The 18,263-nt window shown below is 35.4% G+C and overlaps 1 protein-coding gene across 4 annotated transcripts in view; it reads right to left on the reverse strand.

The window, feature by feature from the left end:
• Positions 1-320: 320 nt before the first annotated feature.
• The window catches only part of SLC6A15 (solute carrier family 6 member 15), a 37,713-nt gene continuing 19,770 nt past the window's right edge, over positions 321-18,263 (reverse strand). For 3 of the 4 annotated variants that reach the window (XM_027679862.1, XM_027679863.1, XM_027679864.1), the window contains exons 3-12: positions 17,440-17,597; positions 16,866-16,992; positions 14,856-15,037; positions 13,563-13,673; positions 9,832-10,073; positions 9,537-9,729; positions 8,160-8,352; positions 6,152-6,311; positions 3,441-3,603; positions 1,270-1,687 (exon numbers count right to left, since the gene is read on the reverse strand). In XM_027679862.1, the coding sequence (XP_027535663.1) occupies positions 1,316-1,687; positions 3,441-3,603; positions 6,152-6,311; positions 8,160-8,352; positions 9,537-9,729; positions 9,832-10,073; positions 13,563-13,673; positions 14,856-15,037; positions 16,866-16,992; positions 17,440-17,597 (1,901 nt within the window). In that variant the 3' untranslated portion in view covers positions 1,270-1,315. Of the gene's footprint in view, positions 1,688-3,440; positions 3,604-6,151; positions 6,312-8,159; positions 8,353-9,536; positions 9,730-9,831; positions 10,074-13,562; positions 13,674-14,855; positions 15,038-16,865; positions 16,993-17,439; positions 17,598-18,263 lie in introns of all 4 variants that reach the window. The other variant, XM_027679861.1, reaches the window with a different exon arrangement.

The following is an 18,263-nucleotide window of genomic DNA, read 5'->3' on the forward strand; positions in this document are numbered from 1 at the left end:
TTTCCTATGACAAAAGAGATATCCATACGGAATTTTATCAAGTTGCTGAAGTGCTTTGGTTTAGGATTTTGCTCCTTTTCATTTGTTTGACATAGCTTTTCCACACTGACATGCTCAAAATTGTACTCTTGAGGCACAGAGCTTCAGAAACTTGCATTTATCTCAGACGAATTAATCTGGTTTTTTTATGCTGGGACAATGTAACTAGGTTCTGCCCTTTGCTTTAGAGGTAGCTAAGTCAGAATTCTTTCAGATAGTCCAGATAAGGGAAAAGCAGCCTGTGTTATATATAGTAAGTGTACTAGGAAATCACAGCAAAATACCTTATCAATCTCTTTATTCATGGGTTAAAATGTAATGCCATACAGTTCTTAACAATTACTTACTGAAAAAGAAATATCTGCATATAACAGAAGCAAAACTGAAGGAGACTAATTAGGAAAGCCATCTTGCTTCGATTTTTGAAACAATTACATACAGAATAATATACATATTTACATTACAAGTATATTATATAAATATAATATATATGTAATCTCGTAACCACAATAAATATCAAGGTCTTTTTTAGGCACACAGCATAGAAAAAAATGCAGAATCTGCACAATCTTTAAGATTCTTGGAGTGACTCACTCTAACATTGTTTTCACACTGAAAAAGAAATATTTTACACAAAATATACAGCCATGGTTTATGCAGTCCCCAGTGAACAGGGAATCTTTGATCGCCTTCCTGTAAGTCTACTCCTTGATTTTCTAATACTATTGCTCTATACAGCTATTACATAAGAAAATAGTTTGCAGGTTTGTTTTTTACTCAGCTAAAAGCCCAAGTAATTATCAGTGCTAACAAAATAAGTACAGCATATCTACATAAAGTATATACAGGTGTTTATACAAACACAGGTTTGGTGTACTACTACTGAGTTCACTTTTAATATTGGAGAGTTAACCTGAAATTTAGTTGAAAAAAAGGGATTTTCAATTATATAACCTCAGAAATATTTCATCATTTGAATGAGACCTGGGCTTCAGAGACAGAGAGCTTTAAATTTAGAAATTAATTTAAAAAATCAAATTCTTGGCTATGGTGGTAGAGTAGGCTGCCATTGAATTTGAATGTGTTTCCTTCAGTGCAAATAAAAGCCCAGAGAATCTAAAGGGAGTTTTCTCAACCTGTATGTACAGTCATGACATTTAAAAGACTGTCACTATGGAGCACCTGAGATCACACTCTAGTAAGTGAAGCTGACCACTTCTCATAGGAGAACCATGATCAGTGAGAGAAGAAACAAACAGCCATTTTTTTTCTGTAGTTACAAATCAGACTCCGGCATGTCAGGCATATCTGCCATCAGGTACCCGATACCATAACGTCCATTTGGAGCAGTGTCCAGAGTTGGTGAGCCAGTCTGTTTTCGATATATGTTTTTGCCAAAGTTTGGAGATGGCACTTCACTTGGACTCTTCCCATGAATCAGACTTGTACTATCTCCCTCCAGATTAACAGGTTCCTTTATTATCCGACCTCTTTTGTAGGATACAGATGCCAAACTACCAGAACTGTCATCGATAAGGTTGCAACGGCGCACCATGAAGACTATTGGGACTGGCAGTATGGCCAACACCATCAAAGATATACAGACAATCATTCCCCACGTTGGATAGCTGTGAAACTCTTCCGCAGCCTGAGAAACACAACAGAAAAACTATTAATACATCTTTACCAAAAAAGAACAAATAGGCAGTCCTCACCAAGGCCTGCAGTTTTCAAATACATACCTTTTTGTCACCCTGCACCCACAATGTGGGCACCACTGCAGATATCAAATTTGAACAGTCATGGAGATGTAGGATTTCTATCTGTCTGCCAGTGAGTAACACTAACTGTTGCACAGTTTCTGAGATGTTCAGAGCACTCTAGAGGCACCCAAATCAAGACTTTCACATGAGGCTGCTACATTTCTCTGTAGTTGTTCACTGATCCTCTAAAGGATGCTCATAACAGACAAGGTGCAGTGGTATCTGTAAACTATGCCTGGCAAATACGTCCTTGTTCTGTAGGCTAATAACTGGCCTTAACAGGGACTGTCTCAATTATTCTACTTTGTATAAACTTCATGTAAACTATAATGCATTTACTGGGGCACTGACTATTCCTCTCCCTGAAACAACATCTCAGCTTTGGCCATATTGATCAACATAACTAGTCTACTCTGGCCTCCAATCGGGAGGTCTGGAGACACACCATCTATAGCGCTGCTGCTTCCTTTGAGAACACACGCAGGATCACTCTCGAGGAGAAAAGACAACGCAGAAAGAAGCGTGTCTTGCAGAATATACCACCTAAGGAGTCTTTCTGCTGTGCCTTTTGCAATCGGACATGCCTATCTCGTATTGGCCTCATTAGCCACCAGTGCGCTTGTAACAAATGTGGATAGAGCCTTTCCCAAATCTTCGCGAAGCCTAGCCACTGCATCTATGTATCATTGGCCAACAGGCTTCCTTTGCCGAATTTTGTATGTGAAAAGGAATGGTACGTTTGCTATTTTAAGGTACTTCTCTTTCTAATTTTTCAGGGCAAGAATCAAACGCAACAGGAGCATTGTTCTGAGAATCATGAGAAACCAGTAGTTGTCTGGATAGAGGCAGGCATCTACCTATAGTAAAGCCAATCTCTTGTATTTATCTTTTACCTGTCTTTGCTGCGGTTTCCCCCCAGCTACTTCAGACAATTGTCCCAAGATTATTTTCTCTGACATTTTACTCTCTACATATTTTGCATGACAAGCCCACAGAAACAGCTGAGGGCTGTGAGCCTATAACGAGCAGAACTCTCAGGAGTTACCTTAAGTGAATCTCTTCTTGGAGCCAATGCAGAGAACTGATTGCTGCTCACCCTGGTAAGTTTTTTTCAAATCCAATACTCTTATTAGAAAAAGGTTTTAATGCAGCTACTACCTATATTGTGATATGTGTTTCCAAAAGGAAAATTTATGATATGGCTAAATTTCAGTATTTAATGCCACGTAAAAAAATACTGATGAGATATCTGAAATGATTTATTCAGTGTTATCACCCAACTCTTTTCTGCAGTAAAATAAGACTTCATGAATCTGAACGTCTCCCAAACTTAAGAATTTCTTAATCATACATCAACAAATTAAAAGTCACCAAAAGCATGAAGGTTTGTGTCAATCAGTTATATTTTAAAGCAGAACTACTCTAAAATTAAAAAATGGTTGGTTTTACATCAAAATTACTTGAGACAAAAAACCACGTCATTATTTATACTGATTTTGAATTTCTAATTCCAATTTTTTTGTCTGTTCATGTATTTCTGAAATACTTCAGATACGATCATTACAGTGATGATGGTATCATGTATATATACATACCACATATATACACATACATACTATATACATACTATATACATACCGTATCTTCAATCCAAGCATTGTAGCCAGGAGGACTTAATCCCATTTGGACAATGCTAGCTACCAGCAAACATAACAATACAAATGGTGAAACATACTTCCACATGTAGTAATAATACTGGCTTGGAGAAAATCCAAGCATATCCTTCAGGTCCTCCATAAATCTGTGAAGGGATTGAAAGGTTATTGTTAGTGCAGACACTGAGATTTTGAGCACTGTAATTGATACATATCACCTAACTTGAGGGAACACACTGAAACAATGCATATATAGAAACAGTTGCAGTTTAAATTACTTGATGGGCTGAAAAACAGAGCTTGCATTACTAGTTCTTCAGAACAGATGAATAAAAGGAATTACTGCACAGTACAGTGACTTAGTAAGCTGCTTGCTGGACTGTGTTGGAAAGATATTTAAACACACCTTTTTTTTATAAGATTCTTTTTTATATCTTCTTGTATTGTCTACTGAGTTGTTTATTGAGGCATATGTCATTACTTTTGAGGACATACACAACCAGCACCTCTTACAGATTCTGCAAAATTAATTTTGAACTCACATGTGTGCTGCAGTGTAAAAAACCAACATTACACATAAGCTATGGTTTGCATCATATAAGCTGCTTAAACAAAACTTTGCCAAGTTATAAAACTGCCTCCTTGTTCCTCAAAATTATGTTATAATATGAACAAAACTCCTATTTTTGTACTTGTGATGGAGTATTCCAGACTCAGAAGAAACAGAGAATACTTTTAGAAATAACTTGTGGAGTGTTCACAAGCAATGATTGTGGTCCTACTCCCTTTTGAAATGTCCATCTAGAAAAGGCTCTTATAGCAATAAATATGTTTTCAAAGCAGTTACACATATGAAGTTTCTGTCATATAGACTCTCAAAACATTTTTTTTTAACTGCACAGCTTGGGCCATTCTATTGTTTGTTTACACTGAAATTAAACACATCATTAAAAAGAAGCTGAATTTACAAATGGATTGTGCCCTTTACAAATAGCCCTCTTTCTGAGATCTCCAGTTCTTTATCCAGTTGAACATAAATCTGTTATCTTTAAAGTTTTTCATTGACTCCGTCCTACTTATGCTCTTCAGGCTCCACTAGCACTGATTCCAGATTTTCCTTCTTGTCTACAGGGATTCACATGTTGTCTCTTTTCTATCCTTTGGTTGTAATCCCTTTGGATGCTATGTTTTGTTTTTTTACTATCTGATCAAAGACAATGTGTGTAGTACGACATATACATGGAACTTCATCTATGAGGAACCCTTGGTACTATTAGTCAATGACAACCTGAGGTTGTTGATTCTGACAGTGTTTGCAAAGAAGACTGCCATGTTCCTTAAGGATATTCTGGAGAAATATACATCAGAAGAAATATTAGGAATACTCCAGAGGGAATACTTGGGTGTCATTATGAATGAGAAGTTTGGCTGTTAACTTTAGACTGTATCCTGTCAGAACTCCTTCTGAAAACATGGATCACCTGCACTCTGAGTCAGAAGCAAAGAATTACCATATTTTAGCTATGCCTAAACATCAAAATTCCTCACAGGTAAGCTGCTGGCTTTTGGCATGTCTATCTCCATTCACAGTGGAACACTCCCTGACTGATAAGCACGTCATTTGTTTCATCTTTTGTTTGCATGTGTAAAATCATATACATGGCGTTTTTATGTCTGTGTGATTGATTACAGGATTATACATGCAGCCCAAGTGGGCCAGGCATTATTTGTGTAAACCAGAACCAATGTCTGGGAACCATATAATTAAATTTTCTTATTACAGTTTTGTTTCACTACGACTACAGACTGGCTGATTACTCTGATCGAACAAGTGAAAAGTCAAATGAATAACCACCCATTCTACGTCACACTTTTTGCCTGTGCAAAGAAATTACAGATGTTTTCATGACTTTGACATATTAGTATAGCATACTCTGTTTGACCTGTGGATGGCAAAAGTTATTTTTGACATAAATCTTTCTACTGAAGCACACATTGATCTTGCTTGGTGAACACATTCTGCTGATTTTGGACATAAAATGAAGGAAATAAAAAAAAAGGGGGTTTGATGGTCTTTTCACCCATCACTGCCAGGTCACTTTACTTCATTGTCAACTGTTCTGCTTCCAGGTAAGTTTTGACCCTGTTCTTTGCTGTCAATTCCTCTATTTCCTCTCTCACAACTAACGCAAAGAATGATTAATTGCTACAACACCCCAAACTAAATCTAGTTCATAAACTGAAAATTTCTTCTTGTTACTTCCATTGAGTTTGCTTTGTTCCTTTCTCAAATTGCCTGGAAAACTGCAGACCTGTTCAGAATACTCATTCTCATCTGCTGCTTAGACCACGGCTATTACTTCTTTAAATCTTTCTCTTGATGACTTATTTTGATACAAATTCCTTATACTTTCATATCCAGCCTCCTTTCTAACTCTCTAATTTTGCCTCTTTAACTTTATTCTCCTCTCTTTGGACCTCTTACAGTGACTCTTTGGGTTTCAGTACACTGTCCTGATGTAATTTATGTTCCTCCAACCCTGTTATTAACAACAGACTAGATTCTTGACCAGTTTCTACTTACTTGTACTTCTGTGTACATCACAAATACTTCACAAAATATAATTAAAATAGTAATAATTATTGTAATGAATACTGTTGATATGGACAGGGAGATACATTTCCTTCACTTACTTGTCTATTCCATAAATTCGGATGACTGCAATATTCTCCAAAATGACCACAATTAGCAGGGGCAGAGTAGCTGAGTAGTCATCAAACATTGTCACAAAATAATTTCCAGAGCGCTGCACGAAGATCAGGCCAATAAAAAATGCTACCAAGCAGCATATGACTGGAATAAAGAGAAATTCATTATTTCATATAATTGAAGTTGATAACATTTTACTTTTTAGGGAGTCTCAATTTTAACAATATTAGGAATTCTACCTCTTCCCTACATAATGAAAAAGTTATGAAATTAGAATTACTCGAATTGCCATATTACAGCAGTCCTGATTAAGCACCAGACATTAATCAAGTGACTATTTCTCACTAAATGTAATGTGAATGCAAGGGTAAAATGAACTGGTAAGCAAAACATCATACATCATGTTACTTGGTCACTACTTCACTTTTTGGAAATCAGAAGTGAAAAGAACTTAGAAGTGAAAACATGGAAAAAGATAGTGAAAACGTTTCAGACTATGATTCTAAAAAATATCAAGGCTGAACAGACTTCCCCTAAAAGATCATTCATGGCATGAAGTTCAATTAGGATCTGTCTAAATGTATTTGTGCATTAAGCATCAACCTTTTTGTCCCTTCTTTTTGTTAGAACAACCTGAAATGTATTTCTTTAATGCCTGATCCTGCCTAATGGATCTCAATATAATTTTTTCCTACTAAATTTGTCAATAATATTATTACAAATAATATTATTACAAAATGCTTAAGTAGACATAAAATAAGTCAAATTTCAATAAACTGTGAAATCAATTGTAGGCTGAGCATCAGTCAGGCTGATTATTCCAGTTAAGGTGCCTTTTTTCTCCCCACTGGAAACTTGGGCTAAGGATGATCCCCATCCCTGAGTGAGCTGTGGGATATGCAAAATATTTCAGCCACTGTGTAAGTGAGCACCTGACTGCTCCAGTGCTGGGATAACTGGGCTAGAAGCCTGGAATTAGAGGGTAGGAAAGTCAAACAGCTGGGATCACTTTCTACGGAAGGGGGCATTAACAAAGCGATTGGAAAAGGGACACAAGTTCTTAGCCTCTGGATATGATCTGGAAAGACATTTCCTCATATAAGATGTTATATGTCACCCAGGCAAGTGGACCACCATGGAAAGATGTATTCAGTATCTGAGAGAATTAGCTGTGCTAGAGACCACCTCTTATGACCCACCTGAGACTCCCTGATTCCCATTCATAAGATGATTTGAGTGACAGCTTAGAAGCAATCAGTAGGACTTGCTCACCCTTAAACAGCTCCATATGGTCACTGCGGAAGTCTATTGGAGAATGGAGACTAACAGCAGGCTATCATGGCCTGAATGATGTCACATCACTGCTGAGTGCAGCTGTGCTAGACATGCTGAAACTTCAACACACACGGGAATCAAAGGCAACCCAGTGGTACGCCACAATTGATATCACTAATGCATTTTTCTCAATCCCTCTGGAGGAAGTGTGCAGGCCCTCTAATTCCAAGCTACTAGACCCATTCACTTCCACTTGAAGGGATGTCCATTTCTCTGAAGAGTAACTATACTGATTTTAGCATAATAAAAATTTCATCATAAATTAAGATTTCATTTAGCTTATTTAGGGGTAATTTGCAGTAATTTGCAATGTATTTTCATTCTTTCCTTTTCCTTTGTTTCTCTTATGTGTGACACAAATTGGAATGGAAAGTATCCTGGAACAGCCCAAAAGGATTGACCATACAGAAACTTGTAACAGAAATTAGTCCTCCAATAAAATTTAAGTTCTACGATGTTTCTGCTCATGTAACACTCAGAAAAATGTATTACTGGCAAACATTAATGTACCTATGTATGGAAATACAGTCTGGAATACAGTGATTTACTGCTCTGTAAAATGATCTGTAAATTTTCATGTCAAAAAAAAAAAACATCATACTCTCAAAAAAAATTAGCTTATTCCTCTATGGAGAAAAGAAAGTTTGTGTAACTCACCAGTAAGAATTTCTTTCCTGACTTTGAAGGTATCAACAATGGGTGTGATAATGCCTTCAATGGTTCCAAACATACTTCCAAGTCCCAAATTTACTAACATGAGGAAGAACATGACTGACCAGAAGGGAGAAGCAGGGAAGTGGGTCATTGCTTCTGTAAAGGCAATAAAAGCTAAACCAGTTCCCTGAACTGCCTGTCAGTGAGAAAAAAAAAAAATCTATGTTATTGTTCCTGAAATTTTTTTTTGGTTTTGGTAGTGTGACAGTCTGACTTTGTAATCACACAGTGTCATCATCAACTACATCTCAAAGGCAGAGTGGGAAGTTGCTATCTAATATGCAATTCTTCCACTTAATTAATACTATTTAGTGAAACAGTGTATTTGGCTGAGAATTTGTAAATTGATTGACATTAACACAGTTCTTTCATAAAATTATAGAATACTAGGTTGGAAGGTATCTCAAGGATCATCTGGTCCAGCCTTTCTCGGCAAAAGCAGTCTAGAAGAGATGGCCCAGCACCCTGTCCAGCTGAACCATATAAGTGTTCAGTGCTGTGGAATCCACCACTTCCATGAAGAGATTAGCCCAATGTCTGATTGCTCTCATTATGACAAATTTTCCTCTCGAGTCCAGTCAGAACTTATTTCTCTCTTTCACTGATGACTTGCATGAGAGCTGTTATAACGAACTGCTACAAAATACACTCTGTTTTCTCCAGTAAGTACAAAAAAGACTTAATTTCTCTATCTTTGTTTCAAATTTAAATGGTAGGAATAGTACAGAAACTTTTAAAGTCTAAGTCACAGATTTTACATTTTATCTTCAGATCCTGGTGCAACTATATAGAGATCAGTGTTTAAATATACAAGTCCCTCCCTAAAGCAAGAAAACTATAATTTCTTTTACAGATCTATCTTACTGTAAGATTTCAAAACAGGATGCTATTCATTAAACAATTACCTGATAAGTAAAGAATAATTTTTTACTTTCAGTATAGTAGGATTAATATTTAAAAATGTATCTTAGCATTATAAGACATCGCAGTCTGAGGCATTGAATAGGTAAACCTCTGTATACTCTTTGAAAAAATCCTCATGCTCAATTCTTCGAAAAACCAGAACTTTAAAAACTTCTCACCTCATAAGGGGAATGATATAATGATCAAAAAAAGTGAAGACTATATTAAGACATCAGACCCAAAAGTCCTCAAGTGAGCTGGAATACAACTTTGTTTTCATCTAGGTATTTACAGGTGCATGACTCATAGGTACACTGCACTGATACTCTCTGTAGGTACACTTCACAGTTCATTTCAGGTCTAAAAATATGCATGTGTTCATATTCTCTATATTTAAGACTTACTTAACACTCTCACCTTGTTAAGCTCATCTTCAATTTGACAAGATTTCAGACCAAGAGAATCAAACTTTTCTTCTTTAACTTTCTGTATAATGTCATAAACTAAATTGTAATCTTCTGCTGTAATGCTTGAGAAATTGATATGATGTGGGATCATATCCTGGCTGAGATTGCCCATTTTCAAAAGTTTTAAAATCTTCTCTGAATTCCTGTAAAACACAATAAAATAGAGAGATCAAACTCAGTGTTCTGTGTTAATTCATGAATGAAATAAACCATAAAAATAATTTAAAAAAAATGGATATTCATACTGGATAACACATTTTTCATTTATGATATTGGCTTTGAAGCCCAGAACTGCAAACACCACCAAAGTTGCCAGCACAGAAGTGAAAAAATTGATGAAGGACACCAGTACAGCATCAAAATGGCAGTTGTTGTCTCTCTTGTTGTAGCTTGAAAAGGCAATGACTCCACCAAATCCAAGCCCTAAGGCAAAGAACACCTGAGTAGCAGCTTCTCTCCAGACCTTGGGCTCCAGCATTATTTCAAGCTGTTTGAAATTAGATATAATATATGTCAGCTATAATATGCATTTCTATTATATGAAAAAAAACAACAGAAAAAAGATCAGGAAAACAATCTACATCACAAAATGATCATACTCCACCACAAATGTATTTTCATTATGATAAAATGAAAGCTGAGGCATCTAAATTTGAGCAAACTTATGGGCCAGAATTTCTATTGACTTTATATTATCTAAATGTCAGAGAAACATGCTATACATTATGTTCCCAACAATGACACACTACTGGAGCTATGTAACTGAAATAGCAGCAAGTTACACCGAGAAATAAGAGAGAACTTTTTTTTACAGTATATACTGTCTTTGATTTACAGTATATGTATTGACATTTGTTAGAATTAAGATGTATTTTGGGATGATCAACCCTGATAAATTCAATGAGTATGATGAAAGTTGCTTTGTTGTTACTTTTCAAACAAACATAAAAAAGTGAACATAAGATACACATGATTATATGGAATTCTATTACATGCAAATATATAAAGCAAAATGAAATATATGAAATGAACACTGGCCATCACAAGCTGTATAGACCACAAGTCAGATCTCCCTTAAGTCAGATGCCTTGAACTTAACCCAATGTTAAATGGTATTTGAGGGCAAAAAACCTTTTTATCAAAAAAATTGAACTGTATTGCTCATTTAGAGGAACTGTATTGCTCATTCAAAAAAAAAATCTTTGTTACAAAGTTCCAAGTCACCATTTGTCTACCTCAAATTCTTCTAGATACTGAATCACAAAAAAAAAAAAAATAAATAAAGAACTAGATGTCAAACTTAAACATTAGATTTTCTCAAGTTGATTCAGGGCCTCCATTATTGCATATGATTTTTATTCTTTTTTAAGTCCTAGGTTTACTGATAACAGTAAAACTAAAAAGCATCAACACAGATGACAGCAATATTAGACTGTCTTACTCTGAGGAAAAATAAATCTGCTATTGTTGTAACATTTTGAAAAAATTTTCAGTTTTCCAGGAAGATATAATATTTATTACAGATAGGTAGCAGATAGCCTCTTAAGTCATTTATATATAGATAAAATACAATATATTTGGGGAAAGAAAAGGTGTGTATGGCAATAAACTTGTTCCTGACTTACAATTTTTATTATCATTACAATGCACAAGTAGCTATTGCAAGTAGTTCAACCTGCCTGTATCACCGTCATGCCAGAGTTTTTCCACCAGAGTGCGCTCGAGGAATATGCTGAATTCTACCAAATCTCCAAATGGTTAAAATATCAAAACACTTCTCACTTTCCTTAATGTATCATTTGGTACCATAAAAAGTATTGTGTTCTCAGATACACATCACCTAGACTTTCAAAATAAGCTTGTAATTGATTTCCTATTAGATACTGCTTGTGAAATTTTGGGAGCTCTGCATTTCAACTTCAGTCCTATAGTTTAACTGCAGTAGTTGATTTAAGTGGGTTTCTCATATATCTTTCTTTAGGTTTACCGTTAAAATTATTATTTAGAATTTCTGCTTTGTTCAACAACCATGCCAAACAGAGAAATTCTCCCCTTCTACATTAGCCCTGGGCTCTCGCATATGGGTACCAATGTGTGCCAGTCCTCTGCCATGCTGGCACAAGTCTTGTGGGAATGTGCTGTGATCGTCTTTGGTCAAAAAGTGGTCATTTGCTCAGCTAATTGAAGCTGAAAAAGATGTCTCCTCTTCCTCTCTCACATCTATCTACCTGAATAATTTTCAAGCTAGATTGGTTTAGCACAATTTTGTACAGTCTGCCTGCCCAAATAAACTGTTAGCACTACGGAGTAAATGGAACAACAGATGGGGCAAGTCTGAATTTCTTCAGGTAGTCTCATGTCAACCTACAGTCCAAATTAGTGCCCAAGTACAGAAAATTACAATTAAAATACTTTTGAAGGTTTACATTCACATATAATACACGTGACATGGAGGTCTCCTAACTTAAATTTAAACCACAACTTAAATTTTGGGATACAGAACTAGAAACTAGCAGAATAAATTAAAAACAATTTTTCTTTCGAGATCATTTATCTGAACACTTGAGACAATTGTATAATTAAGTATATCGTAACTATAAAGTAAGCATCAGCTGCAACTTATTTTAAGTCTAACTCAGATGAAATAGTGAGTAGTGAAGAGGTGTTGGTATTCAAGGGAAGTTTTAGTATTTATATTCCTTCAGTATTTAGTGGTACTTCTCCAGTCAAAGAAGGGATTAATACTGTGGTTGAGAAACCAAATTATATCTTCAAGACATCTGTTTTCCACCTCTGTTCTAGACATCCTTTTGTTAGTAAGCATTACATTTTTCTATTCCTCAGGTTTCCCAAACTTGCCTGAGCAGCCTGCAAGTTCCTGCAGAACCATGACTCTCTAAAGTGGTGACAGTAAATGACGTGGAGCACAACTCCATCAATGTGATAGCTAACAAAGGTCATTTTTATAGAATGACAGTTCTCTAGACTCAGAAGACCTGGAGTCAAAACAACTGACAAAACCCTGTCATCTGGCATTAGCCACTATGTGCATTGATTTTGATCATCTTATTATTTAGCTTTCATTTTTGAAACGTTAGTCCTGTTCTTCTCAACTATATTATGAAATGGACCTGTTGGAAAGTTCATTTCACAATACCATAGGAAGCCCAGCATTGTACATTCCTGAGTATGGCTCGAACTACTCAAACATGTTGTTCCTGTAGTATAGATACAGTTGCAAGCATTTGAGATGGGTGTGGGTAGAACTTAGATCTTCAAGCTAAACAATGATTCATAACATCCCTTATCACCTCCACAGTTAAAAAATTTAAAGCCCTGTAAGGCATGCTCCTAGTAAAAATATTGGCAGTACAAAAAATATTGGCAGTACAAGTGCTGCTATCTTGGCGTGTCAACCAAAAAAAACAGGACAAGGAAAGCTGAGTGGTGAGTACTTACACTACTATTAAATACAGCTCTCCTGTACTTGGGACTACTATGTAAACAGCATTAATTTATTTACAAAAAGGAAAAAAAATTGTTCTTTTTCAAAAGGGACGAGATAACTATGTAATGTCATGTGACAATTCAAAGTAAGGCACTGTGACATCCCAGGACTAGGTATTTCAATATGAGAGAATGGTAAGATTGAAGATTCACTTCTTTTCCATATTTGGAGCTCTCTAAACATCCTGAATCCTGTAAACAGCACTTTTAGTTGCTTTGTAGAGGCATCTAACTTCAGGAACCCTTATCAAAGGGAAGTAACTTTACACAGGCCCTTGGAATACTTAAGGGCCTTTGGACTTCAGGGCTTGATATTGTGCCACTGAGGTAAACAACAATTTTGTAATTTAACCCAACAGAAACACAGCCAAATGTTCTATGAAGACAATAAGCTTAAATGAGAGCATTCATAAATGGTCAAATTGCCACTGAAACTTTAATACTCTGCAAGCAGAAATTAAGCACATACCTTAGGTGTGAACATGTGACGAATTCCATCCACTGACCCATTAAGGAGCAGTCCTCTGATCAGAAAGCATAAAAGTACCACATAAGGAAAAAGGGAACTAAAATACATGATCTGAAAAACATAAAGAAGAAATTTAATGTGACATTTAATGTGGACTTTATTTTCAATAGCTTCATTCACTATTCAGTATCCTCTGGATACATGACTGTATTGATAATCATATGCTCCAAGAAATATGCAGAACACTTCCCATTCCCCTTGTCTCTGCAGAAGAAAGCAAAGTCACATGACTATAAAAGAAATTCTGTACTTTACTAAAATAACACAGTTGCCAGTGTTCACTAACTGATAACGAACCACTGGGCTTCTGGGGAAATTCAGTATGAATTCAATGAGATGACAACAAAGACAGAAGCAGACTTGTAGAAACGCTTCACTTTACAATTGTACTCAAGTACTGAGGATCGTAAAGATATGCAGTGTGCATAGAAACTCATTGTGTCTTCAGAAGGTAAGAAAACAAAGAGTCAATAGAAAGTACATAACCAATGAATTCAAGCACTAAGTAATGCTTACTGCCAAAACAACAAAAAATAGCAATCAAATCTGATCTTTCATTCCCCATCACTGAAAAGAAAACTTATTCTGTTTAGTTTAGCAAAATGATTCTCTGGTTAAACTTGCTACTTCTTTAACTGGAATGCTCTAAGGAGGCCACAGAAATTGGCACACCAGTGCTAAACTTCCTAATAGCAAAGAATTTTGCTACTGGAACAAATTATTTTTCCTCTGAAAATCCCATTGAGATCAACAGATCTAGCAAATCATTCATTAGCCAACCCAGCTGGCTGCATGCAAAGCAAAGAAGACAAGGTGACAGTACTCAGATGCCAAGGGATGGTAATTCATTAGTTAAAGGAAACAATCCAGAATCCTACAAAGTAGCTGTGTTAATGACAGAAGCATGCATATGTGGGTGCACTGCAATCATAATGTGAGTACACATGGAAACCTAACTCCTTAGACACTCAAAACACACAGACTTATGCTGCACAGTAAAGCTGAGGTACTTCTTTAGATCTCAATTCCCACTACATTACTACAATTCCCTCTAAAATTACTGTAATTCTAACGCTTAACTAACATTCCTCTACTTGAGGATATACAAATACCAGGGTGAGTTCCCACCTGCTCCTACAGATTTCATGAGAATAAACAGAGGGTTCAGTGAACAGAAATATCTTGAAATGCTTCAACGTAAAACAATACCATGCAGGTAAACAGCATACTCACTTTGCCTGAAGACTGAATGCCTTTGATCATGGCTAAGCATACCATGACCCAGGCAGCCAGCAAGCAGATAGTCATCTTCCAGTTTAAACCCCCACTCTCTGAAAGAGAGCTGGAAATATTCAGTGCTTCTCTATACCAGTAATAAGTGGTTGCAGAACTTTTTTCACACTCTGGCTCCACAACTGTCAAAGAGATGTCAGCAAGTAAAGAATGGGTTTGGGAGAGATATTTCATAACCACATTCTACCAATTCTCAGTATTTGTAATTGTGTCATCATCATTTACTGAGAAACTAAACTCACAAAAAGGTCTTAAGACATTCTCTAGAAGAAAAAGTGACTGCTATCAGTCAAATGTTCTGGGTATACATTTTAAAACACCCCTTTGGGCTAATGTATTCCTCCACATTATGGTTAATCCTAGTCCAAGGCAGAATTTATTTCTCACTTGACTACTAAATAGTAGGCAGGCTTAGAAGAAGACATACATTCCACTTATCACACATAAGATTACATCATCTATCCATGACTTACATACTATGAAAACTATCTCTCTGAAATGAACACAAATTTGGAGACATGGAAAACAAAACCTCAATTGTATCCACTTTGATAAGACACTCGAATAAACAGGAACTTAATTAGTATTATAAACAGCAAAATAATAACATGATATCAAAGTGATGAGAAAAGGTAACAAATGGCTCATACACATTTATGTTACATGAAAGTTGCTATACGTATTCCAGAAGTGATTTTTGTATTATACTGTAATTCCGTTATACTTATGTTTCCAAACAGTTTAAGAAACTGTGTGTATCTAGAGATATAACACATAAAAAGATTTCTTCAAAGAAAATGTTTAAGTTTCTGTAAATTATTTATAACTAACAATCAAGCACATAGCTAAGGTACGTCCTGAGTTAAGATAATTAAGGGAAAAAAAGGGAAAATATACTAATTTTAAGCAACCTAACACAGATGTCAGATCTTCACTGAAATAATCTATCAAAAATGATGTTATCAAATATAATAACTTTCTCTAAGATTAGTTCAGATGGCCTCTGCTGAAGTTAGCTGACACACTGTATCTTAATATTTAGGCAGAATAAAGAGTATATAAACAACCACTGTGGCTCAACAACAGCTTGTGGACTACAATCAATTTGACTGTGTGTCAACATTCACAAATACTGATTATTTCAAATAACTGAAGCACGCAACTCTGGAAAAAACACTATAGAAAGGTACAACTTTTCAAATGTCCCTAATTATGTTCTTTATTCAAGTGGTAAATAAACTCACAAAAGATAATTAAAGAAAATTTAGGATCTGAAATAAAAACAAAAATAAATAATTCATATTTCAATAGCAGCAATAATGCAAAATGTGTAACTGTTACAAGATAACCAAACTCAAGAAATAAGGAACTTTTAATGCTGTTCTATAATAAGCCCATGAAAGATCACCCCATTACAGAACAACCCAATGAACAATTATCTCATCTATATTAATTTACAAAGCAAACAGTGCTTCTATCACTTGCATTTCATTGATGTTTACAGTTTTACATTTTCTCCTTTGTTAGTAACACAACAACTTTTTGCTGGGAAGTACCCTACTAATTGAAATGTAAAAATATCCTTCCACCTTTGTTTTTCTCCAAGTAAGCATAAAAAGTAGTATCAACATCAGAAAAAAAGAAACCACATTATTTTTCTTCTCCAACACACTAAATAGCATTCTCCTAATTTTATGATCATTTAAAATGCTGTTGACAGTGATGTTTCTTTATAAATACAGTGTATTTCTCTTAGATTAAACTTCTCTGTTGTATTTTTTCCAAATACCGTAATGTGGCATCTTACTAAGACGAAAAACCAGCTTTGCATACAACACTTTTGCCCACAAATACCTTTTTTAATTGTATTTTTTCTCCTTTATGTTTCAAAATCTGAAATTTTATATATTTTATATAATTTTTAAGAACCTTATATTATCATAGACTTACAGGTATGAGATGAATTTTTAACTAAAGGACACTGGTCCCATGGTAGTGGATGCTGAAAAGACTGGGAAAAATAAAACAGACTCCATCCAATAATGACATTGTAGTACAGAGCCACAAAGAAACATACCTATAAAAAAAAAAAAAAAAAAGGTCAAAAAGTTACATTTCTAAAGCAGAATTAAAAAATCTCTACTGAACTTCTGCATATTCTGCACGTTTGCCACTGAACCTAATTTTAATTAAGTCAAAATAAAAAGGGAATAACTTCTCCCATTTAAGTATCTGACATTTTCTAAATTTTCATTTTTCTCTGTCTTTATCACATTACACCTATACTTTCACAGGTCTTCTTTTTGCCCAGAAGACTACTCCATTCCATAGCTCCTAATTTCAAAAGAACCATACAACACAAGTTGACTGGTTAAACAGACATTTTTAATGGACCAATTCAAGTTTCAAGATCATTGTAAACTGACCTTGACACCCAGCTACAAATCGAGGGCCTTTCCCTGCAGCAAAACAAAGTCTAAATCATGAAGCCTAAAAGCAAACCACACAATGTTAAGAAACTTACTACACAGCTTGCAAATCCAATTCCACCAAGTTTGGGGCTGATATAATTCCACACACCAATACTCCCTCGGCGTATCCTCTGCCCCACAGCAAGCTCCAAGAAAAAGAGTGGAATCCCTATTATCAGTAGCAAGATTAAGTATGGCACAAGATAGGCACCTATGAAGGGAACAAAGTATAAATCAGAGTAAATGAAAGAAGAGTCATAACTTGACAGAACAAATGTGAAAACTCCTAATTGCTTCAAGGTTGAATTACTGTCATGCACTGCAAAGCTTTTTGATCACATGCAAAGAGTAATTTTACCAGAACCTTGGTCATACATCTTGTAAGATATTAAAAACCCAGACACACTGACTTTCTAAAGCACTGTAACATTTTTCAGGCAAACCTTACTGAAAGTGGGATATTATCAAAACTAGTTGTTCACTCGTGTGAAATTCTGGGCATTTGATTAAACTTTTTAGAAATATAGTCATCAGAAGCCGACTTAACACTTCTTAAAAAACCTTACACATTGACTTGTATTGTAGGTCCAGATCTTACAGTACTCACCAACTCTCTCCTTCAAGGCATATTTGAAAATGCAATTGTTACTTCACTGTTACGCAAACATATATGTAAACAGAATTCCTGATTTTTGAGGTCTTATTTGTATGAAGTGATCATACACAATCCTAACCAAAGGATGTATATCCATTTATTTCAGTAAGTCTAATAATAATAATAATAATGATGGCCAGTCTTTGCGAACGAAGATTTTGGGAAAGGTCTTTTACCTTTCAAGCCTGTGCAATGGATTTTTTAGGTGAGACACAGCATGCG

This window comes from Neopelma chrysocephalum, unplaced genomic scaffold (genome assembly GCF_003984885.1).
Source record: "Neopelma chrysocephalum unplaced genomic scaffold, ASM398488v2 Primary Assembly neopelma1_59, whole genome shotgun sequence".
NCBI classification, from domain to species: domain Eukaryota; kingdom Metazoa; phylum Chordata; class Aves; order Passeriformes; family Pipridae; genus Neopelma; species Neopelma chrysocephalum.